The sequence below is a fragment of the Pezoporus wallicus genome, unplaced genomic scaffold (genome assembly GCF_028554395.1).
Source record: "Pezoporus wallicus isolate ANWC-B61680 ecotype Strahan unplaced genomic scaffold, APGP_CSIRO_Pwel_v1 contig_12146, whole genome shotgun sequence".
In the NCBI taxonomy this organism is placed as follows: domain Eukaryota; kingdom Metazoa; phylum Chordata; class Aves; order Psittaciformes; family Psittacidae; genus Pezoporus; species Pezoporus wallicus.
In genome coordinates, this window is record NW_026634991.1 from 51,980 (window position 1) to 76,664 (window position 24,685).

Sequence of the window (24,685 nt, forward strand, 5' to 3'; positions counted from 1 at the left end):
TGATTTACATCCCATGACCTCCCCGCAGCCTCAGCGGCGGATGCATCCCTCCTCTCGCCCCATTCCAGAGGGATGGCTGGGCTGGGGATGGAGCCACCAGGGCCATGGCGGATGTGCAGGGTGGTTTTGTGGCTGATTTTGGGGTTTGTCCCCTTCTTCTTCCGCAGTTCCCGATGGGCCCTGGCTCTGACGGCCCCATGGGCGGCATGGGTGGCATGGAGCCCCATCACATGAACGGATCGTTAGGTGAGCACCCGCGTGAGGGGCTGCGGCGTTCACTCCGTGGGGGCTGCAGAGTATCCCAGTGCCTGCTCCCATCCTGGGGTCAGACCCCAGTCCAGACCAGCGCTCAAAGCAGAGCCTTTGGCTGGAAATCGGATGGGGACCCAGGGAGGAGAAGGGCAGGAGGGCATGGGGACCATCACTGCACACTCAGTAATGCTCTTCTCCTTTTGTGTCCCCCGCCGCACAGGGTCAGGAGACATAGATGGACTTCCAAAAGTAAGTGACCTGCAGAGCGTGTGTGGGCCCCCTTTTCTCAGCAGTGGGGTGCTGGTGTGACCCCAATGATGGGGGTGCTTTGAGGGAACATGGTTGGGGCAGGTGGGGCTGCATCCTCCCGCCATGGTGTTTTCGGGGGACGCAGGACCCTGCTCACAGCCTCCCCTCTCCATCTCCTGCAGAATTCTCCAAACAACATAAGTGGCATTAGCAATCCCCCGGGCACTCCAAGAGACGACGGGGAGCTGGGAGGCAACTTTCTCCATTCCTTCCAAAACGACAATGTGAGTGAGGACCTCCTTGGGGATGGCGGGATGGCCCCTGGGGTGGCACAGGGATGGATGGGCTTGGTGGTTGGTGCCTTTTGGACCTGTGAGCTGCTCCAGGACAGAAAGTGAGGAGGAAGAAATAACAGTGGTGGGTGCAGTTTTGGGTCCTTGGTGGGATGGGGGTGTACAGATGGAGGGAAGAGGATCCCACAGGATGGAGAGGAGATGGATGGTGCCAGTGCAGCCAGCTGAGCTGGCCTGCCTGATTCAAGACTTCCAGACATCCCTCCTCTTCCTCTGTTAGCAGCATATACACACGTGGCTGTTAATTACTTGCCTTTAATTGCATCTCACCCCATACTGTTGTGCTGATTTTTATCCCTGGAAAAAGCAAGTTACAGAGCAGATTATGCCCTGATAAACATAAGTCTGCTCCCGATTGATTGGATCCAACTAGGTTGCTGCATAGTTGTCATCAGCCATCCTTTGGCATCCCCCTTCGGTGTCAGGGGGTCTGGTCCGGCTGGTTTCTCACCCTGGCTCTATCTCTCTTCCAGTATTCCCCCAGCATGACGATGAGTGTGTGATTTCCCTCCCCCTCCTCCTCTCCAGGATCAAGAGAGTCAGCTGCCATTCGGAGGATCTCAACGACTTATGCAAGAAGAAGAAGAAGAAGAAGCTAGGTGTATGGGCAGGGACACGCGTGGCGGGGGACAAAACCCCAGGTTTAGTTTCATGCAATAAAAAGGCTGAACTTTTTATTCCATAAAACATGAAGGACAAAACTTAAGATATTTCAAGACATGACAAGACCCTTCTTTGTGCGGAAGGGTTTATATATGTACATGACACTTCTTTTTGGAAACAAACGGAAGCCTCTAGCACCCAACTCCGATCTCTTTGCTTTGTTCTTTTAAATAAAGACAGAAACCGAACCTGTTGTATGTTTGTGCCGTGCGACACCAGGAAGCTAGTCTAGATATGAAATCTCATGTTGTCTCTGTTGTAGTCATTATTATTTCTCTCTCTTTTTTTTTTTGTTTTGTTTTTAATAATAAACTGGACAGTTTACAATGGTGGTTTTCGTTCAGAAGGCCTGGTTTTGGTTGTGTTTTGGGGTGGTTTTCCTTCCCCCCCCCCCCCCCCCCCCCAATATGTTTTTGGTTTGGTTTGGGGGCTTTGGTTTTTGGTTCGTTCTGCAGCACAACGCTTCCTCCTCCAGTTAACAAGATCTGCTTTGGGGAAGAGACTCCACCACCTCGTTCTTTGTTAACGCAGGTGACCCCTTCTAGGATCACATCCTCGAATGAATCGTGATCTTGCTCTCTGTGACTGTGGCATGCACTGTGTTAGTCTTTCCCCCCCTCTCTGAGTACAAGAAGAAATCTCTGTCCCTCCCTTCCCCAGAGCCCTTCAGCTGGTTCACTGCAAACAGTTGATTTCTGTTATGATTTTTGTCTTAAATCCACCAAAAGAAAAGGGTTAATCTGACCTGGGACTTGGAAACTGTGATCTCCAGCTAACATTGGGGGGGGTGGGGGGGTGGTATTTGCTTTGGGGGTATTTTGGGGGGGGGGGTATTCTTTTCTTTAGAGATGTGCTCTTGTCAAGGTTTCACTTCTCTCTGATTTGGAACTGGATGGAGATATTTTTTAAGGAATTCTTGTTGTTAAGATGTAACCTTGCTATTCTGTAGGCTCGCTCTGTATCAAGGAAATAAAAACTAATGGCAAGCATCGGAGGCCCTTCCTTCTGGTGGGAGAGGAAGGGACACGAGCCAAGGCGGCGGGTTGGGATCTCTGTACATGACACTTCCCCTGTAGTTTGGTCTTTGTTTCTTTCTCCAGCTCCCGTTTCTGCTCCATGTATATCATACTCTGTAAAATACTCTCTCCTCCCTCGGATTTGCCCTTTGTGCGGATTATTGCAAGCATTGTATCTTGTTTCCGTGTTTTTTCTTACCTTGTAGTCTGGTTCGAAAAGTTACCCAGAGGGGGAAAAACAATGAGAAAAAAAAAAAACCCAAGTAATAATTATTCTACATTGTAGTTTGTGTACGATATTTGTTGATAATGTTTTATTAAAGGGATGTCTTTTTTCCGCACCCCTCCATTGCCATGTTTTTGGGGACATTTGGCTTGTTTTGATTATTCTGACTGCAAGACATGAGATGACAAAACCTTTTTTTATTATTATTATTAGTGTGTAATATGAATTTTGGGGGGTGTTTTTTTCAATGTTTTGCCTTCTTTTTCCTGGGCATTTTCATTGTGCTTTACCTGTAGAAAGTCGCTGGGGAGGGAGGGATGGGTGGGATGGGGGGGTTCTGAGGGCGTCAGTCTCATAGTTACAGTCAGGTTAATACCTCCCATAGAAATAACACAGATTTGTTGCAAATACACCCGGGGGCTCCCCAAGGGGTCACCTCATTTTCCTTTCCCGCTTGTTCACGGTTTGGTTTTTTATATATATATTATTTTTTTTTTCCTTTTATTTTCCTCTTTTTCTCTTCTGTTCTGACGTGAGGAAACGAAAGGAGCGGGTTTAATGTATTTTAAAATGAATAGCTAAATTATTGTCTTCATTGGTATGGGATGGTTCTTCGAATGGTTATGGTTCTCCCCCCTCCCCTCCCCATGCTGTAATAAATATCAACATAAACATTTGATTCCGGTGCTCTGCAGTTTGTTCTGCTCCTCGCTGCCAGACCCAGGGGGTAACGGGGAGTTGGTTTTCAGCCTTTATTTATCATGTACCAAGCCGAGGTTTGGGATGCGGGAGCGGAGGTGATGCCGAGCTGGGGGTTCTGGCGGAGGCTGGGGAGGCGGATGGGATTCGGCTGCAGTACAGGACCCAGAACAGGTTTGGTTGAATGATGCTCACTTAGTTAAAGGTTTTGGGGGTTTTAAGCAGCTTGAAGCTTTAGCTTTTAGCCCAGGAAAACGATCATTCCTGCCTATACCAGGTTGAGGATGTGCTTGCTGGGCCCTTGTCTGCCTGGCAGCAGGCAGAGCTTTCAGGGGCTGAAAAGAGAGATCATTTTTGCATCCTGTTCCCCAGGATTTCCCCATTAGAGGCTGGAGGAATTGCGATGCCCTCATCCATCACCATGCTGGCATCCCATGCAGCAGGCTGCACATCAGGGATGCCTGCGAGAGGAGCTGGCTTCTGCTACCTCCTGTTGCTGGCATCCTGCACTGCTGGGAGGTGAGCAAGGGAAGGGAAGGGGAGACAGGTGTCCCCTCCAAAATAGATACATACATCTATAGGCTTGCAATGGGGTCTGCTGACCCCCTTGGGCAAGGCAGGCTGCGGTGTAGGGGGTGTGTGTGCACCTTTGCATGATCAAACTTGGCTCCAGGAGATGCTGGGGAAGCCAAGGCGAGGTTGACCTGGCATCCCAACAGGCAGCATCAGCAGTGTTTGGGGAGATACTGGGGCTTTTTAGGTCTTTAGCTGGGTGGTTACAAGTGCCGAGGGCCTGAAACACTCCCCAGAGCTGCCATCTGAGGCTTGTTCTCTGCTCCAACCAGTCCAGGCAGGATAGGGCTGGCTGCGATCTCCTCCTTGCGGGAATGTTGTTCAAGTGTGGGCTGCAGGCCTGGGGGGGGCTTTGAGCTATCCTGCAGCTCTGCCTGTGCTGGGGGATGCTCCCAGGACTCCACAGCCACATCACCGCTGCCATTCCAGGAGCACTCCATCATGGAGCCGAAGAGTGAGGGAGGGGCAGTGTGTGGGCTGGGAACCACCCAGAAACACCATGGTGCCTGTAGAACCCATTAGCATGTAATTAGGAGCTCGGTGTGTCTGCACCCTTTGCTGCCTGCGCAGGTTTAGCACCACAGACATCCTGGTGCGGGGTCGGCAGCCGTGCCCCAGTGTGGGTTTTGGTCCAGGCAATCCCACCCCTCAGGGCTTCGCAGAAGGTAAAGTGTGAGCATTCGCTGTCATTTGGAAACATGACCCCCAAGTGTAATTAGTGATGCTGATGAGGCCCCTCATGCCCTCCGGGCTTTCTGAAGCCGTTCCTGCCCATCCAGGAGCAACAGGCAGCATCACTGCCTGTGGTGGGTTCATTGCAGGGCATAGGAAAGCCCTTCCCGGCGGTTCTGACTGGGTTACAGGCTAATCTGATTAAACACCACCATGAGAAACTGCCAAGTTCCCTCCTCTAAATGTCTCCCGAGCCCAGCCTTAGGGATAATTGTCTCCCCCATTAGTTTTCATTAAATTAAATGCAGGAGGAGGATCTGAAAAACCAGGGGCTCCGGTCTGAGCACAGCACGTACTTGCTGGCACGATGAGGGCAAGCCCATGGAGTCAGGTTTTGCACCGGCGGTGTGGAGTGATGGAGCACGGTGCATCATCCCCAGGGCAGGCTGGGGACCAGGTCCTGCACTTGGGGCTGCAGAGCTCTCCTCTGGCCAGGCAGGCACCACCGGTCTTCATCTCTGACTCCTGCTGCCCTGTTCTTGCATGCTCTGCTTCCCTGGCTGCAGCTCATTAAAAGTTAATGCCTGGCTCCTGGTCCGTGATGAGGTAATGCCATTCATCTGCTGAGGAGCCTTTATAAGTTATTGATGCCAGCCCAGATGTGCTTCCATGACCTGTTGATCTGCTCCTAGCTCTATCTTTCTCAGCTGGGCCAATTCCAGCAGGTCACACTGGAGGAATGAACCACGGGCAGCATGCTTGGGAAAGCTAGTGGGACACCATGCATGTGTGCATGGCTGGCTGTGGTAGGGCTGCTGCCTGGTTCACACACCTTGTGGTTCACACACCTTGTAGCTCCACCACAATGGATCAACCTGAGCATCCTTCTCATGTGCCAAGCTGGGAGGCCCACTCTGCCCTACTTCAGTTCTCCTCCTGGACCTTGGAATAGCTTACCAAGCACAAGGATCTGCTGCTCCTTCCAGCAACGTGTGAGTAACTGCTTCTTCCCTTAGTACAGGTCTCATCAACTGTGCCCTGTGCAAACCAGGGTTGGGGGCTCACGTGCTTGTGTATGGTCCCCTCATCTCAAGTGGCTTCTCGATGCCTCTTGTAACTCATTCCCTGATGACTATCCCATGTCCTATTGCTTCTGCCACTTCTCAACACTGCCTTTGCTCTGCCTCCATCCATCTCTCCCTGTGCTCGTGCTTTGCCTCTGCTCAGTCCTGGAAACACCAGGACCCAGCTTCACCAAGTTTCTCCTCTTCTACAGCCTGTCCTAATAGAGACCTCTTTGTCAACAGGTAAAAGCATCTAAAGGGATTTTGGCTCTTCCCCATGCAGACCATCTTCAGCTGGTCTTCAGCTTCCCACATCCCTAGAAGCATGGGACTTGTTTCATCTCCCTACACCCCCTCTTCACTACAGCCACTCTTCTATGAGGCTTCCTCAGTGAAGCCACCCTACTCAGGAATGCTAATGCTGTGGCTGGCTGCCCTACAGGGCTTCCCCCTCAAGAACCAGTAATGACCCAAAGCTGGAAGGGTGAGGGGATGTGAACAGCTCTAGGGCTGTCCCGCAAGGTGTGTGTGGCACAGCAGAGACAACAGCCTGAGAAACAAACACTGATCGGTCTCCACAGAGCACAAGTGTAATACAATATCTACCTAAATAACTGGGTGCAAATTAGAGATTGGAGTAGATTTAAAGCGATGAGCTGAATTAGGGATCCCTTGAGCAGGCAGAATTAACGTGACTTAGATCAATGCATTATTACACCTCTTTCAAGCCTTTTCCCCTAACTGCTGAGGATGCTCTTAATTTAACTTGCAGCCAATGCATCCCAAATGACCAAGTGTCGATCTTAGATGCGAGTAGTAAAACCCCTTGTTTTCTGAACCCTGCCGGAGTAGAGCAGTCTGATGGATTGAGCCTGGAACACACAACTGGGGTGTTCATCCAGATGGTCAGAGAAGATCACAAAGCACAGACCAGCCTCTGACACAAGATGCTGCGAAGTGAGATGAATTTCTTGGAAATATGCTCTTTCCACGCCTTAAAATAGCACAGGCTGTCCTATTCCTTCCCATGTGCTGGAGGGTAGCGGTGCAGAACTGCAAAACATTCTACATTTGGCTGGAGCTAATTTAGCTTTCATTTTACAGCAAACCACACTAATCCCCACATCTTAAAAAGAATACGCTTCCTGCTCAGTTAACTCTGTGTGGCAGGAAGAAATTCTTCCCTTTGTACTTTTAGCAGCAAATACCAGCTACCAGGCACCAAAGTTTCACGCTATGTTCTACACCCCTTTCCCAAAATGGATAGATAGGTCTCTTCATCCAGGATTGGGGGATAAAAGAACCGTGGTTCTATAGATCCAACAAAGCCATCTCACCGATTAAGTGCTTTGGGAACTAAGCGCAGGGCAGCACGACGCATCCCAAAGCAGCCAGGAGTAAAACAAAGTAAAAAGCCAGGCAGAACGACAAAGGCTTGTGTCTCAGGCTCCCCCCTTGAAGCTTTGGAAGTCTCTTCCCCACACACTGCATTCAGAGGTACTCAAAGCAACCTCAAAAATAGGTTTGAGTCTGGCTCTGTGCAGCAGCACACTGAGAGCAGACCCTGTGCAGAGGAATAATGACTGGCTTATGTTCTTCCTAGGCAACGGTGGAAGAGTGCAGGAGGAGGCGTTTGATGACTCTAACCCGAACCCAGAGGTGAGCCCCTAAAATGAAACGTTTTTCATGCACAATTTGGTGTAAAAAAAAAAAAAAAAGGAAAGATTTACTTTCAGTAATGATATAATTTATTTTAGAAAGCAAAATTAAGCCACCGTTCTTTAATTATGTGATGGCTCTGGCAAAGGGAAGCAGCAGGTACAGTTGGTGAAGTATTTTCATTGGAGCTGAATTTCACACAGTTCCATGCAGATACAGTGCCAGAAACTTCTTGAATGTGTCTGGCTGAAAGCCATATATTCCAGCGGGCCTCTGCAGGGAGAAAGGCATGGATGCTCAGTTTGCAGTGAAGTGATTAATGTAGACAAACAATGGCTTTAAACACGCTTGAGTAAGACTTCAGATGTGGTAGCTTCCAAACGGGTGCTCTCCCTCCCCAGATGGGTTTGCGTGTGGGGACTTCCACTGATACAAACCTCAGATGGCAAAACCTCTTTGCCCATTCAAGTGAAGACACCCTCCCAGCGTAACCAGGGCTGACAGCACTGTGCTCCATTTACTCTACAGTGAAGCTGACAGTTGCATGTAAGCACTTCCTTCATGAAAGCACGAGCTTATTTTAAACAAGTCTATTATGAGATGGTAGATTACAGATGGGGCTATCTTCGTGTAGTTCATATTAAGCTTGGCATGTGGCTTGCACACTATGTGGTACACCAGCACTACAAATACTCCCTGTCAGTAACACCTGCTTAAGTAAGAATGAGGCCAGTGCCTCTGTCATGTTCCTTCACCTAGTTTAAAACCTGTACAGCAGCTCTACACCAGCTCTCAAACCTCCAGCAGAGAGGGAAGGGTAGAACTAATGGGCCGCATCAAAATGAGTGTGACCAGCAGGCTGAGAGGGGGGATTTGCTCCCTCTACTCTGCTCTCCAGAGACCCCCCCCCTGCAGTCCTGCATCCAGCTCTGGGGCCCCCAGCACCAGAGGGATGTAGAGCTGCTCAAGTGAGGAGTCCACAGAGATGCTGTGAGGGCTGGAGCAGCTCTGCTCTGGAGCCAGGCTGAGAGAGCTGGGCTGGGTCAGCCTGGAGAAGAGAAGGCTCCTGAAGGGGAGACCTTAGAACAGCTCCAGTGCCTAAAGGGGCCACAAGAAACCTGGAGAGGGGCTTGGGACAAGGGTCTGTAGGGACAGGGCAAGGCTTTAAAGTGCAGAGGGGAGATGGAGGTGAACTCCTAGGCGTAAGTTCTTCCTGTGAGGGTGCTGAGGCACTGGCAGAGGGTGCCCACAGAAGCTGTGGCTGCCCCATCCCTGGCAGTGTTCAAGGCCAGGTTGGACACAGGGGCTTGGAGCAACCTGCTCTAGTGGAAGGCGTCCCTGCCCGTGGCAGGGGTTTGGAACTGGATGAGCCTTAAGATTCCTCCCAGCCCAAACCATTCTGTGATTTCCAGGACCATTTCCAAAGTTTTCCTTACCAGAACAACTCTCTTCTTGACTTCTGGAGTACACAGGGCATTTTCATAGAGATTCTGATCAGAGTCAATCCAGACCATATTTTTTATGCCATCACTAGAGGCAAGGTCTGTTGTATTTAACTGGAACACCATGAACTGGAAGCGCTGGCCATCTGTGCCAATGCTTTGCACCACTACTGGCTGCTCCAAAACCTTGGGATCATTCTAGGAAAGAAGGGAGGGGGGGAGAGAACACTGAAAAAGCCAGTTACTACAGAAATTGCATGAGTACTTGCTGATTCTGCATCTTCTACTTGGTGTAAAGCCAACATTTTAATAAATGTATTGTTACCTTGCCCAGAAAATTACTCTAGTCAAGCAAGTTTTGAATGTAGATTCTGTATTTTAATTACAATTCCCCCCTCAGCCAGCAATGAAGCATCAATTTACATATACTGAGCTGTGGGATGGGGTGGAGTTTTACAGTTGAACTTACTCCCTGGTTCCTACTCATTACCACTCCAATGTGTGTTACCTCACAGAATCATAGAATGGTTAGGGTTGGAAAGGACTTTAAGATCATCCAGTTCCGACCCCCCTGCCATGGGCAGGGACACCTCACACTAAACCATGCAATACACTGCTGAGCAGTGGTTTTCTGGATCAGCAGACATCAGTACCTTAAGGTTAGAATTGGACCTCTGGATTTGAAAACTACTGGAACAAGCCACAGCAAGGGAATTTCACGACTCTTTCCACCAGAGAAAGAACACAAGCTCAGCAAGTCAGCAGCAGTCTCTGATACATACCCCATAAAGCAGCCTGGCTTTTGCCAGTGCATTGCCAAAAGCAAACATCAGCATCTTGGCACGAAGCTGCTCTGGTCTGAACCTCTGAGGACGAAGGTTGGCGGATTCCAGGAAGAACAGAGTGTGAGGGTGAGAGTATGGATAACCCTCTTTAAAACCTAAATGGCAGATAATCATGTCAGAAATGGCTCAGTAAGAGACTACACAGTCAACATTTCCTCCTGTATCTTCAGGAACTGCTAAGGCAATTTGCTGTGATTTAAGTTCTTGGTTCCTGTGCCCAGCTCCTCGTTCCCACACATTCCCTACCCATGGCTGTCTCCAGGTTAACCTGAACACTAAGTCAAGACAGAAAATTATCCCTGATGGCTAGATCTACCTGTGTCATTGAGCTCTTTGTACACAATCACTTCCTGAAGATCAATGGTAGGAGAGATGGGATGGAAGGTCTCCAGAACATGTTCTTCAGTGGCTAGTACCTCCTCTTTGGAGGCTACTGGTGGTAGTGGGGCCATAGAGTTCATAAGTATTCCATTCTGGCCACGGACCTGCAAGAGAATAGATTCTGCGGAGGGAAATTAGGCTACATTCAAACACTGCTGAGTAAGATTAGGGAAAGATGTATGCTTCCTTTTGGGCAGCAACACTTTAGCAAGTTGCTGGTCTGCAAGGTTCGCTCTCTCCCCATCACCTCCAAACTCATCCTTCTTCTAAAATGTTAATTGCTGGTGTTAATTTCTGACCTAAACATACTTTGAGAAACACCAGCACAGATTCTGAGCACAGAAAAATAAGCAGTTCTACCACACCGGTTCTCTTCTCCCACCCTCTTGCTGACATTGCTTAACACCCAACCAACCTCCTCAGGGCAAGTATCCTGCCATCATCCACGGCTGCCCTTGCTTACAGCACTATTTAAAACTGGAAGGATTACTTGGTTCCATAAATTGCTTCATTTTTCTCCAGCTAGCAGCTTTGTTACCCCTCTTACATTAATGCTTCCACCATAGCAACAACTAACCTCTTTCCCATGTAGCTGCTATCCTGTAGTTTCTAGCCAACATTCTCCTAGCCAGAGAAGGGTATTTTGCAGACATTAACCGACATATATGTATCAGGTCTTCAAACAGCACTGGGCTTTAGAATGAGGAAGAGAAAAAAAGAGTTACATAAACAATGTGATCATAATGGTGGGCAGATGCTTCTGGGACATGAACACTGCAATGTTACTGTATGTTAACCATGTAATAGTGTAGCATTTTCAACCAGTCAACACAAGGCTTCAGATTAACATCCCCCACACCAGCCCTGTTCCGAGTTGGCAGAGGTAACGCTTACTGTTAGCTATTTAAAACCTGACATTCTGCATCAGCTAGAAGTCGATTTCAAGTTGAAACACCCTGGCCTGAGAGAAGCTTTAATACAGAGCATGTGTTTACATTGGTCCTACTGTCAATATGCAGAATTGGGCTGGGACTTTTTGTTTGGTTGCTCTTGCTTTGTTTGTCCTATGAGTTGACCACTTGAGGGTCTAACACCTGTGCGTGATAAGTGAATCGACAGCAGATCTATGTATGATTTTCCTCTATAGTGTTAATGCTTGATGACCGGCTTGCTCTAACAGCACATCTTCCCTATGACTGCAGACTCACCAGTAATACTCCCTCTTGGGAGCAGTTTCTGTCGTGTTCCAGAGCCTTGCATGCCACACCGCATGCTTCACCCGCTCCTCGTGGTCCTCCAGCTGGTGAGCCGGGTTGTCAATGACGCCTTGCACGGACGGAGGCAAACCTTCCACCAGCTTCGTCTTGGTGAGCCACTGCGCCTGCCGAACCCCTTCAAGCATAACCCAAGAGAACACGCGTTAACGAGGCCCCTGGGCGGCCTCAGACACTATGGGAGGTGAAGCCTTGGCTGGTGGGGAAGGGTAAGTGATTGAACACGCTGCGCGGCCCGGGGCAGCGCTAAGGGGCACCGAGGGGGGTGGCCTGGCCCGGCCCGAGGAGGGCCCGGAGGAGGGCGGCCGTGCCGGTACCTTCCAGCATGCGGACTCTCTGGTGGCAGACGAAGCAGCTGCGGTCCTTGCGGAGCGGCATGTCCTCGTAGCGCGGCCCCGGGGAGTGCCAGGGGTCGTGCCAGCCGCGGTCCCAAGGTGGGAAGCGCGGCCGGGCCAGGCCGGGCACGAAGTGCTGCCGCCCCGCGTACGTGATGGTGTCCAGCTCCACCTGCTCCCGCACCGGCAGCCGCTCCACAGCCCGGGCCAGCACGTCCGGCGGCGGACCGCGGGTGGTCCAGGGCGTGCGCGGCAGCGGCCCGCGGGGACGACGCGGCTCCGCACGGGTGAGCACGCCGCGGGTCAGGGCGACGGGGCCGCTGCCCTTCGCCGCCGCCCGCCTCAGCGCCATCGGCCCCGCCGCCATCGCACCCTTGCACCGCCGCCGCCGCCTCAACGCCCGGCCGCCGCCATCTTGGCGCGCACGGCACGGCGGGAGCGCGGTGGGCGGGCTCCTCCCTCCCGCCACGGGGTGACTGGCGGCGGCGGAGGCCAATGGCGGACGGGAGCCCTACGGTAAGGGAGGGTCGGCAAAGTGCGGGGCGGGGCGGCGGGTGAAGGGCAGGGGCCATGTTGGTAAGTCAGGGGGCGGGCAAAGGCACCTCCTCTTCTGCGCGGGGCGGGGGGGGTAGTTGAGAGACAGGCCCTTGGGTGTGTGGGCTCTGTGGGCTAGAGGCAGGTGCCCTGCATGGAGGACAGGGCAGGGCTGCGCTGGGAGCCCGCAGACGGGTCCCTGAGCCTTGGGCATGCACCGTAAGTGCTTGGAGCTCTGTAAACACGGCCCGCTCTGAGCCTGGGGTTCTGGGCTCCATCCGCAGCTTGGCTGGGGTCCTGTCATACCCGTGTGGGTGCTGAGGGCCCTGCGCGCGGCCGCTGTGGGAAGGCAGGACCTCTGCCTGCTGGTTCCCTCTCTCTGCCCGTGTTCGAGTCGCAGCGGTGAAGGCTGGTTAATTAATTCACCTTGAAAACGAAGCTGCTCTAAGTGCTAAGTGGTCTCTCCTCACCCGTGGCTTTATAATTTCCTCTGGCCCTCCTTTTGTTTTAGTGGTACGGGTACAAATGGGCCGGGAGCGGTGTTGAGCCAACTGCTGTGTGAAAACAGAGGCCTGAGAGGTCATGGTTTCGGTCTGAGGAGCAGCCGGTGGGTACAGCTCACTCTGAAGCAAGGGCATGGTGAGGGATAAAGAGTGGTTTGGGCTGGAAGGGACCATAAAGACAACCTAGGTCCAGCTCCGTGCCACAGGCAGGGACGCCGCTTTCCTACATGTCTGTGTTTAAAGCCAGGCTCCAGTCTGCTCATAACCAAAGTGTTAATTTGTTTACCTGTGTCTATTTGCCTCTAGGCTGCTGCCTTAAGCCCCACTTCCAGCTCATTGCCCTCCTCTGTTTTAAAGCTGTGCTCTAGCCCGGTGGCTGGAATTCATTATCTGTTCCAATGGACCAAGCTGCAGACTTTTAAGATGCTTCTACTCTGGATGAATGAGCCACTCTTTTGTAGGAAACCACCATAGCAGAACAAGCAGGAGTCAGTGTGTGTGCCTGGTGCTGGAGGTAGTGTTGGGTGGGAAGCAGAGCCTGAGGCTGGGCTGGAGTCTGTTGCGCAGCTCCGGGCTGGTGGCTGTGATGTCTGTCATTCCATCACTGGACAGTGTAGAGGCAGTGAGTGCTTGAGCTAAAATGGAGCACTGCAAGGCACTACATTGGCTTGCAGGGTTTTCTGAGTTCCCTGAGGTAGCTTGAGAGAGATTTTCTCAGTCTTCCTCCAAATAATGTTTGCTGATGAGCACGTGCCACTCTTCATTGTGCTGGCTTTTGATGCAGGGCTTGTGTTTTGCAGACAATGAGTGGAAATGAGCACGACTGGCTGGCTCTCAAACCCCAGGAACCTTCTCCATCCCAGTGCTGTGGTGGTGGCTGCAAACCCTGCATCTATGATGTGTACGAGAAGGAGCTTGCACAATGGGAGAGAGCCAAAGCAAAGCAAGACAAAAGCCTTCTCATGGAAAAGAAGGAGCAGGTCAATTTCTCTTTGTCACATCCTAGACCCTGTGCTTTGATGGTACTTGTTAGGGTGTGGGGTTGTGGTGAGGGATGCAGCAATAGATTAAAGCAGCGCCTTAAAAGAAGGCTGTAAACGCGATTCCCCAAACTCTGCTTCACAGCCGCCCTCCCCCTTGCTTGCTCTCTCCGTGCTGTAATGTGATTTTCCAAGTGTAGAGTTCTCCCTGGTGTCGCGTTACAGCGCTGGGTCTGCAGCTTCCCCTGTCGGACAGCTTCCTCCGAGCTCTGTTCTCCTGACCTTTCTCATTTTTTCCTCATTTTTCGACTCGCATTTTGAGAATGAAAAGAAAGCTGCATGTGTGAGCTGGAGTATTTGTCTTTAGCATGTAGTGTTACCTTCTCACTGCCCTTTTACCTAACATTACCTGGGCTGGGTCAAGCAAAAACGATCAGTGCTGAAAGAGGTGACACTATTTCCGGCTCACAGTGGTCACTTCGGCTTCAAAGTTGGCCCCAAAGCAGGGCTCAGCTCTTTTAGCAGTATTGTCTCTGTTCCCAAACATGAGGAGAGGATTGCAGTGAGTCAGAATAGGGTGACCTTGCTGTAAGGTGTAAAAAATGTACTTTAAAAAGAAGGGGGGAGGGGGAAAATGCAAGATCCCAAAGTGCATACTGCAGAACATGATAATGAATCAGCAGAGAGCTGAGATTTGCTCTGGGCCCTGGCATTTAATACACATTCTCCTGGAATCCTGAGTATCTCCAGCACTAAATGAGCACACAGGTTTGCTTCCAAAGAAAAAATGAAATAATAAAAGACACCATCTAACCGAGTAATTATTTATTGTTGTTCTTGCAGAGCAATAATTCAGAGCTGAATCCAGATACATTTACTGCATTCAGCGTAAGCTCGGTGGAGCAGCTAACAGAGGACACCTACCAGTACAGATTTGAATTACCGGGAAATAGCAGCCTGTGCTTGAGTTTAGGACAACATATCGTGTTAAGGTATTGTTCTGTGTGCTAGTTAAACAGTCTGCATTATGTAACCTAACACGGAGCTTTTTGTCAGTAGACAAAGGCTTCATAGCAGGCAAATCATGATTTCTATACCTTCACAGTGACACGGATGAAAGAGCTCGTGAGCTCACTAGCTCTGCTAATTTTATGGTAAAAGCCATTCCAAAGCTGTAGTTTTCTTCAGCATTATCCTTGCCTCAGTGGGCCAGAAAGAGCTAGGTGTGATTAAGAAAATCCATTTGCAGGAAGAAAGACTCAAAGAATAGGTGTTATAACAGATGATTTGCTCCGGTGTGTTGGAATGAAGACAATGAGCTGCACTCACCCCACAGCTTGGTATTTGAGGCCCTGTGTCTTGGGGTAACTCAGCACCCAGGATGTAACTCCCAGCATCCAGGCATTTCCTGACTGATTTCTAGCAAAACGACTCTCCTGTGTAGTTCATTGCTTGCCAGAAAGGGGCCACTTGGGAAGAGTTTATGTCTCTCTCAGCCATCTGTGGTGAGCACTGCCAGATAGGAAAAGTCATATTATGATGCCATTGATCTGTATCTGTTGACGTTATTTGCGCGTTAACAGCGGATGTATGCAGCTGGCTGGTGCTGGAAGAACACGCTTCTCCCCTCAGTTATCTCTCATAGTGCAGCAGAGGAAAAGCTTTGGTCACTTCAATCAATTACTCTGGTCAGTAGTAAAGAGCAGGGTGGATATATTCTATGAGAAGAGAAGATTTACAGGAAAATATGGTGTACATTGACAGGACCTCAGGTCAAAGCTGTGCCCTGGCTTTTCTTATTTAATTACCAGATGCTGTCTGAGCATAGGCAGTCCAAAAATGATAGCAAACTTAACTGTGAAGGCATTCAATATTCAACATGTCCCTGTTGTCACTCTTGCATGTTTGGCTCACACTTGCACGTTTGGCTCAAAAGCCTTCCAGTGGTGTGTCCGAGAGCTGAATGTGAGATACTGCTGGGAAAAACAAAAGATGCATTTAACCATTATGTTTCTCCTGGATTTTTACCTCTGAAAGGGAAATGCACTGCATATGTGCACAGGCTGGGCTGCTGGGAAGAGAACCTGCTGCCTCCTTGTCTCCCCAGAGGTCTGCAGAAGTTCGGTAACACCAGTCAATGACCCCAGTCATGGTGGGTTCCTGTGTTTCTCTTCTCAGAGGAGCGGTGAATGGTTTGGAGGTGCAGCGAGCCTATACCCCAATTAGCCCAGGGAATGCTGAAGGTTACTTTGAAGTTTTAATCAAAGTAAGTAAGCCTGTACAATATGGATTAGAGTCTAAGATGCTGGGAATGGTGTTTTCTTTAGGAACCAAGCATGCTGTTGGCACTTCAAGTGAGGCTCTCCCAAATCCCTCGTGGACTGCTTCTGTGTTGTTTTGAAGCAGTTGTGCTTTACTGATAAAACCTGCAGTTTTTCCCACAAAACTGAAAGCAGAGGAAGGTGACACACAAACAAGTGCTTTGCAGCATAAGCCCTGTTAAAGCACTTGGGAGAGCCTCTTGGGAGCCCTGCAGTTGCCAGCGTGGAAAGAGGTGTCCATTCCATTTCCCTGACTTCATTTTGCCTTCCCAATGTTTCTTTGAAATTGCACCCACTTGTCAGCCCCATTGAATCACTGCTTTTGGGAAGTCCCAGCCCTTTGCCCCCTGCCCCTGAGTTTTACTTTAAGAACACTCCTCAGAAGTTTCATTTTGGTTAGAAATGTAGACAGACAGTAGGCAGCAGTTTCTGGTTTGCAGGAAGGGCTCTGGAGCTGCCTGCAGTCTGGGAGGGTCCCCATGGGGCAGAGAGGTGGCGTCAGGGTGGATGGGGTGGCAGAGACAAGTGTCCTGATCCTTCTGGAAGGCACCACAAGACGCTGGTTGAGTTCAAAAGGATTTTATAGGAGAACTTAGCTGGAAATTAGTCTGGATAAAGTCTGCAGGGCTCTCAGAAATGATTACTTTGTGTGGCAAGAATCCAGTTGAAGAACACTTTTCCAGTCCTGTGTTTGTGTGTCACTGGTGATGCCTTAGGACAGGCACAGGTTTCAGTGTAGCTGTGAAATTCAGACTGCTGGGTATCCCAAGTGGCTTGCAGAGAATGGCCACTTGTCCTCTGCATGTCTTCCAGGATTTCAAGTTTGGGGGGGGCTATTATGCATTGTACATTGGAGCATAAATGCTGTTCTTTACAAAACCCTTCAGCTTCTGTAGGACACCTGTGGGAGGGTCATTTCACCATTCTTGTGGCAATTGGTGTGTGGTAGGGAAGTGTTGCATCTGAGTTGGATTAATAGGATATGTTCACAGGATGACTGTGAAATTTCACATATACTTGCTTATTACTCACAGGTTTTGCATTTCAATAATAATAGTAATGATTGTAATGATACCTTTCCTTTATATAGAACCTTTCATCCCAAAGGGAGCTATAGTTACTCTCTGGCAGTGACAAAAAAGGTTGGTAACACCCAGTGTAAAGCAGCCATTTGTATAACTCATTCTGTAGGTTGTGGTATATTTCACACTATTCAGGCAATTTTGGAAAGTACTATATTATTATTATTACTCTGCAATCCAAGCACTGTTCAAATCCTTCTGTCTCCTGTTATTACAGCACTGCATTTGTGATACTACAGTTAAGAGTGAGGGAGTTGCCATTTACGAAGCATAACCCTCTTTTTGAGTGATTTTATAATGTTACGGTTTCTCTCCATGTAAAACTGGGTGTAGAAGTTTCCCCTCAGGACATAATTATTTCTTTTTGTTTAGAAAAAATGCTTTTTAAACCCACTCAATCACTTCTCACTTCAATTTTGGGGAATAATTTGGGAGAAAGAAGGATTGGTTTGGTTTCCATTGCCCTGGTCAGTTGGGAATAGGCAGTAAGTGGGGCTGACTTCTGCTTTTACTTTGGGTTTCCATATATATTTGAAGAAGATCAATCTAAAATACTTCTCCTTTGGTGCAGCTCCACACTCTTGGTGTGAGACTTAGTATCTGTCCAGAGCCCTCTGAACAGAAATGTTTCTGATAGTAACTCAGAGCTTGGATGTATGTTATGCATTTACCTTTTGAATGTAACAGCTGGTGCTAATAGTTGTTAATGCTTCAGGTATCTTGTATAAATTAGGTTGTTAGGAGGGGAGGAGCATCTCTGTTCTTTATTGGCTAACACTGCTTGCAAGCACAAGCACACGCTTGCTCAGTCACTTTTTAGCTGCTTTGTGGTTGACCGATTCTGTTTGCCTGCAGTGCAGCTTGGTGGCCAGCCAAGGCCCTGGGGTGTGGAGCTGGGCTTCTCTCCAGCGTGCATGCGGAAAAATACCCCAAAATATGCTGCTTTTGTATAGGCTGGAGTCTTTGAAGGCTCATATCACATACCATCTCTTCACCTCGGGCTGTGTTGCTCTTCCTCAGGCTTATCAGTGGCATCACCTCAGTGCGAGACCAGTTGTCTGCTGTTGGGCTTATCTGCTCTTGCTGTTTGGACCAGCCCTTGTTCTCCAGCTAGATCCCATAGACTGTGGCCATTCTTTTGCTCACGTTTGCTCTCATTAACCATAAAGTGGTCTTAAATATAGGACATAGGTAGACATATAGGACATAGCTAGAAGAGTGCTTGTAGAATGAAGAGCCCTTCATTTTCCAGCCTCTCCTTGCTTCTCTGTTTCTAACAAGCACAACCCTTTCTCATCAGTCATGACTGAGGTTGGCATTCCTGCAGGCAAAAGCCCAGATAATATTGTTTGTGCCTCATAGAAAGTAAGGCAGTTTTTTGCTAATATTTTTCTTCCATGAGGCCCATATTAACATATCTTAATTTTGAAAATGTGAAAGCATCTCTTAAAATCCACATGATCTCTTCTGAAAACGGGAGTTTCATAAATGAGAAACCTGACTTTGGGGCACCAATTGTATCCACACAGCATCTGAGAGACTGAAATAAAGCAAGAGCTATGCAGTGTTTATATAACTAACAGTATCCAGAGGGCATTTCCAGACCCCATACTCTGAGATTTGGAGAACACTTGAAGGCTTGGACTGTGCTTTGCATTCAAGACACTCTTCTTGTGCTTTGTAAGCAAGAGCTCTGATAAGCTTTTTCCAGTTTTGGAAATTCAGGCTGCATGAGAGTGGTTTGTGTTTATATTATAGTCAAGCTGGAATGGATCCAATATGATTTAATTTAAATGTCTTTGTTTTGGGTATAACTTTGAGTTATTTTTCAAACAGAAATGATCTTTCTTTCGTAAACCCATACAATGTTTTTTTGTCCCTTTCTTGTTTAAATGTAGATAACTTTATAATTGACTTTAAGCTGGGAAACTTTCCAACAGAGTATAATTATTCTTTTCTTTTGTACAATGCTTTTTATTAGTGCTATGAAGCTGGGCTAATGTCACAATACATAAAAACATGGAAAAAAGGAGACACGGTCTTTTGGCGTGGGCCATTTGGAGGGTTCCCGTATCGACCTAATAAGGTTAGTTCCCTAAGAGACAGAGGATGTGGCAGCTAGCTTTGTCTAATACTCTAGGGGGAAGACATCAATTTGATTACTGTTTTCATGATTATTTTAGGGACTTCCTGGGTTACTATAGAGTGCTACAGCATTAGCAGTCAGTTGGAGAAAGTACACCTCATTGAACTGCAGAATATTTAAGAAGGAAGAGGAGAGGGAGGTGGACGGGAGGCTGGAAGACACTAGCATCTGTTCATTACTTGTATTAGAAGCTCCTGATGTGTTTAACAAAGAGAACTTACTTTGCACCAGCCATGAGTGCAGATGGGTTTTGCCTCGTTTGAACTGCGTTGCTGGTTTGTGTCTGAGCACAAGCGAAGGGGAAGTGTTGATCTTTTTCTGTCCTGGGTATTCCCTGAACTGTAGCAGCTCCAGTGAGGTGTCACGTCACGCAGCCTCTCTGCAAGTGTTGATCCCAGTCTGATACCAGGCTCCCTGCAAAGAGAGGCAGATCCAGTTTCAGGGGAAGGGTTCTCACACATACTAATTCAGTTACTTAATTATAACCTTTCAAGTGAGGAGCAGAACCCAGGACAGCTGGTCATTAAGATCCCAAAGCCTAGAGTTTTCTTCCCCTCCCTCCAACAAAAATAAGACTATAAAATCCCAGTGGCCAAGCTCCATGCGGAGCAATTGTGTTCTGCTTCCTGAAATACTCTCCTTGCTGGTTTAGGCTACTGTTTCCTTCTCTTCTTAAAAGCTTCCAGATAGCAATTTGGGACAGAACATGTCATTGGTCATACCCTCAAAGTGGCTGTGTTTAGGGCCTGTCTAGATGATCTGTGTACCGGCAGTTTGCAAAGCACCTGATTGATCTTTGAAGCAACTTGCTGTAGAAAAGGGGCTTAAGTCCCAGTTCTGGCATTGATACACTGGCTGGCAGCAGGGGAAAGTTCTGGGAATCTTCTGTCCTTCTACACAGAGCACTTTTCCTGCTTGAACATCCCTATCCTGAGTAGAGTGAATGCCCCTACTTGTGGGTGGGAAGCACTGTGTGCTGCTGGTAGCTCTTTGAGAAAAGTGAGATAATGCACCAGGAAGATACACAGATCAGGATGGAGAAGAAACCGTTTCCCCCAGAGAACATTCAGGACTGTGCTTTGCAGCATCCAAGATAAACACCAGGAGCGTTTCCAGTGGGAAAACAGTGGATATTGGGTCAGCAAAGTGTAGTGTAGACTTGAAACTGAACAATAATTGAAATCGAGGCTAAAGTTAAGATAAAAATACTATATTTGGGTAAAATCCAGTTTTGTTAGGTTGGATACATGGACACTGGAAGTGCTATCTGTAATCTTTTGCAGAAAAATACATTCTCAGATTTGAATTTACCAGTTTGTGACCTTTCTGATGCGCCCTTTCTTAAGGGACCCTTTACCAGTGCAGCAGCAGGAGGGGCTGACCCTGAGCACATCCATTTCCAGTCACTACAGCTCATCCACACTTCTCTGTTCTGTTGTTAGCATGGAGAACTCCTCATGCTGGCATCCGGTACTGGTCTTGCACCGATGCTTCCCATCCTCCAGTCCATAACAGAAGATGAAGAGGATGAAACCTTTGTAACTCTTGTTTGCTGCTTCCCTACCTTTGACAAAATTTATCTGAAACCTCTTCTCCAGGATCTGGCTCGATACTGGAACATCAGAATATTTTATGTCCTAAGCCAGGTAAGTAAATGGATATGAAGCCTGTTTGTGTGAGGGTTTTCTGGGCTGGATGAGCCTCTGCTTCCTCTGCTTTTCCAAGAGCATGATCTTAATTCTTTCCCGGTCATTGAGGCTATTTTGTGATCCAGTAGCTGCTGTTCTTAAATCTGGTACGTGTTCTCACACTGCTGCTAGTATGGAGAGTTTTGGGAAGTGACCATTGGTCACTGCTTGTCCCTCTTTACCTCCTTGCCCTGTTGCTGCTCTGTTGGGATGACTCCACTGATTCATAGTCACTGCTGATTATTTTCCCCCACTTCAGATGGTTGTTGCTGCACCTAAACATTTGTGCAAGGAAAACTTGATTCTGGGATACTCACAGCAAATAAACTATTTCTTCTTTCCCAGTACCAGTGTCTTAATCTGTCCTTATTCTCCATTCACTGCTCATGGCTAGAGCTCTCTTCTAGTATGTTAGCACCGATTTCCCAGCAATTATTTCTCCCAGCTGACCCATTCTTAAACTTCTTAAAGTTGTTTCTCCCTCTATAGAATTATTTTTCCCCTGCCAAATCCATGGGAAGAGGGCATACCCTCTCGGTGGTCTTTTATTTTGAGCAGTCTTTTTCATTTCCGTTTGGTCCCAAAGTTGCCTGTGTTCTGCATGGATTCGGTGGTTAAAAATTACTTCCCTCGGAGCTGAGGATTCATTGCAAGGAGGGTATAGAAAGAATTATTTATGCTAAGGGAACGAATCCCATTGCATTTTTAGTCTCTCAGATGAATCATTTTTTGTATCTCTGATAGTGTATGTGTCTCATACATTATGTTCCACATATGGGCTCAGCAAGTTGAGATTTGGTGTAGGGAAAAGTACTTGTGACTTAGGCACCCCCTCAGCTGCTCTGAGGAAGGTAATTGTCTCTGGTGACATAGCTTAAATACCCTTTGCAGGACAGGGCTGTTTCAAGAGCATGAAGAGGTCTTGAAATTCAATCAGTGAAGGGCAAGAAACCTGCCTGACCCCTGTCAACACTGTCTGCCCTGTGTGTACATCTCTCCTTTTCTTCTTTTCTCTTAGCAGGTTTGTTATAGTCCAACACTGATTCATGCATCCTCCCTTTTAGGATTGTGCGTCTGTCTGCCTCGGTATTTCACTCTGCTGCCTGTCACTACCACATCTGAGCACCTTCTGCTTCTAGTTAATAGGATTAGGGGAGTCCCTGATGGATCTAACATTTCTCATAGGATCAGGCTTCTTTCGGTTTTGGTCAAGGGAGATGAGACTGAAAGAGACTTGGGAATGGGAGAGCCAATAGAGAGGAATAGACTTGGGATTTAGGACTTGGTTATAGAAGAGGTGCACTGGCAAGTGATTCTCAAAGGAGAAGGTTCTACAGCATTTATTAGTGATAGAAATCTGGAGATGGACTTCTTACAAGGGCACACAGTGATAGGACAAGGGGGAAATAAACTAGAAAAGACTGAGATGAGCTCTTAGGCAGAAGCTCTTCCCTGTGAGGGTGCTGAGGCGCTGGCACAGGGTGCCCAGAGAAGCTGTGGCTGTGGACACTGTTCAAGGCGAGCTTGGACAGGGCTTGGAGCAAGCTGCTCTAGTGGAAGGTGTCCCTGCCCGTGGCAGGGGGTTGGAACTGTTGGAGCTTTAGCGTTCCTCCCAAGTCAGACCATTCTGTGATTCTGTGATAGCTACACTCTGATTTTGTGCAGTTCCCTCTGAGTGAGTGGCCAAGTACTGCAGCAAGGATTTGATCTGGGCTTTGGAAGAGGAATGCAGCTCTTAGGAAAAGTGAGTTTTACCCCGAGACTGTCCTGTACAGCGCTCTGAGGGAAGGAGGGAGGTTTGCTGTAAGCAATTACTTGTCCTTATTAACATGACACACTGCAAAACTTTTGTCTCTTCAGGAACCTTCCCTGGAACAACTTCCCTGGAGCTATCAGGAAAACACGTACACTGGTCGTCTTGATGAAGGCTTAATGAAGACTATAATAAATTCCTGCAGAAGAAGGCCATTTGTAATTATCTGCGGCTCTTCTGCATTCAATGAGGATATGAGCAGATATCTTAAAGCTGCAGGAATTGAAGAAGATTCCTGTTTTGTCTTTTAGCAGGATATTCCTGACCTGAGGAAATATAGGCTGAGCCTTGGACGTCGTCATTTCTCTGCAGGCATTGCACAAAATTGGTTGTCTTGATAAGACTTAGTTCCCTGTGCATATACTTATAGAGGCCTTTGGATCAAGTTTTTTGTCTCCATTATGATTCTCACTCTTGAGTGTTTTAAGGAGCGAGTGCCATTCCAGAGTGGCTGCTATGTGCTGTGCCACCCACACCTCAGGGAGCAGCATGGTAGTGATAATGGAAGCCTTCATATGCGATTTCAGGAGGGGGATCTCCTAAGGGCACTAAAGGTATCCAAGTACAGAGCTCTGCTGTAACATGAAGATCAGTGAGTTGCTTTGCAATCTATGTTAGTCTGCAGTGGTATTGTACCCTGATAGGTGTTCCAGGGGAGAGGCTTAACCCTCAGGGAGAAGACTGCCTGGCCAAGGACCCTGGAGTCCTTGGGGTTCATTTCAGTTGTGTCGTTACCTTGCTGGGTGATGGCAGGCAAGTCACATCCACCTCTCTGTGCCTCAGTTGCCCTATTACACTCATACAGAGAAGGAGGCACTGATCTTCTGTGGAAAAAGCCTTTCCAGCCTGTGTTACCTACCCTGGTCCTTAACGCTTGAAATGCTGCTTGGGGAGAGAAAGAGCGTGTCCTAAAACTGAGAGAAAGCATCCAGGATGTAGCTGCTGTCTGCCAGCGAGGACGTTTGTTTGCTTTCTGTGTCCCCCAAGTGTTGTATCGCAGCTCTGGTTCATTAAATTGAACCTCTTTCCAAATAAACAGCTGTTTCTGTTTCTCACAGGGCTCGCTCAGGTGCCCAAGGCAGTGCTATAGGCGTACAAGAGCACAACCTGAGGAGTGAAAGCTTCATGGGGCTCCACCTGTGTGCTCCCGGTGGGTCAGGGCGCAGAGCCAAGGACTGCACTGGGGATGGCAGCCCTGGCACAGCACCAGCCTGTGTGCCCCAGCCCCTTCTATTTCAGCCCAAGGTGTTGCTACCCTATCTGAGATACCCTCTTTCTGCTCTTTTAGACCCCTGTTTTTACTTACTACAGCTGGAAATACAGCCTTTCTGCACACCTTTGTGTTTTTCTGTTCATTCCCAGTTCATCCTGTGCTGGGGTTGCCCAGGCTGTGACAGATGATGCCGTGTTACCATTCAGGCCTCATTTTCTATCTGTATCAAATAGTACACCTTACACAAAGGAGATGTACTTTAAGAGTTACTCAAAACAAGCAATATGCACTAAAATGGTGGCTCTGATTCTCACGCTGGGAGGAACCATCGGTTCCCCTTGCATCAGTGAGATTTGTCTCCAGTTACCAAATGCTTGGACTTAATCCAGTGTAGCTGCAGCTTTTTTATGTTAACTTCATCGGAGCAAGAGCTGACAGGAAAGCCAAAACAGGGTTCTGCAGAGAAATCCAGGGGAGTTCTCCAGGGTAGATCCAAAGCAAGCTCTTTCTTCCCACCCAAACCCATGCTTCAGCTGCTGTAAGCCACTGTGTAGTGGAGGTGCTTCTGCACAGCATGGGGCTGATATAAGGAGTCGCTTTATCCTCCCTGCTTTAGACTTAGCTAGGAACACAGATATGTCCCTTGGATATGATATTCTCTGAAAACCTTCCTTCTTTACCTCTTGCTTTAAATATTCTGCC

The 24,685-nt window shown here is 48.4% G+C and overlaps 3 protein-coding genes across 7 annotated transcripts in view; 2 read left to right on the forward strand and 1 right to left on the reverse strand.

The window, feature by feature from the left end:
* SSBP3 (single stranded DNA binding protein 3) overlaps positions 1-1,849 on the forward strand; it is a gene marked incomplete at its 5' end in the record, with an annotated part of 53,823 nt that extends 51,974 nt beyond the window's left edge. Inside the window, 4 exons of the mRNA XM_057417783.1 lie at positions 168-246; positions 473-501; positions 684-785; positions 1,383-1,849. Coding sequence (XP_057273766.1) covers positions 168-246; positions 473-501; positions 684-785; positions 1,383-1,514 — 342 coding nt within the window. The remainder of the gene's footprint in view (positions 1-167; positions 247-472; positions 502-683; positions 786-1,382) is intronic.
* A 5,630-nt stretch (positions 1,850-7,479) lies between these two features.
* On the reverse strand, positions 7,480-12,070 carry MRPL37 (mitochondrial ribosomal protein L37). The gene is made up of 7 exons (XM_057418981.1): positions 11,686-12,070; positions 11,303-11,486; positions 10,672-10,787; positions 10,030-10,215; positions 9,651-9,808; positions 8,863-9,066; positions 7,480-7,699 (listed from the first exon to the last, which is right to left on the reverse strand). The coding sequence occupies exons 1-7, from the start codon at positions 12,068-12,070 to the stop codon at positions 7,622-7,624; spliced, it is 1,311 nt and encodes a 436-aa protein (XP_057274964.1). The 3' UTR covers positions 7,480-7,621.
* A 172-nt stretch (positions 12,071-12,242) lies between these two features.
* LOC130604877 (NADH-cytochrome b5 reductase-like) lies at positions 12,243-23,953 on the forward strand. 5 transcript variants are annotated; one of them, XM_057420236.1, is made up of 7 exons: positions 12,243-12,279; positions 13,541-13,720; positions 14,564-14,712; positions 15,899-15,986; positions 19,105-19,209; positions 20,712-20,915; positions 22,818-23,953. In XM_057420236.1, exons 1-7 carry the CDS (start codon positions 12,274-12,276, stop codon positions 23,019-23,021), a joined length of 936 nt encoding a protein of 311 aa, XP_057276219.1. In that variant the 5' UTR covers positions 12,243-12,273; the 3' UTR covers positions 23,022-23,953. The 5 variants fall into 5 exon arrangements, with proteins under 5 accessions (XP_057276219.1, XP_057279434.1, XP_057278657.1 ...); XM_057423451.1 differs by lacking the exon at positions 22,818-23,953 and adding an exon at positions 21,849-22,380; XM_057421061.1 differs by lacking the exon at positions 12,243-12,279 and adding an exon at positions 12,628-12,844 and having other exon boundaries at positions 22,818-23,952.
* Positions 23,954-24,685: the final 732 nt, after the last annotated feature.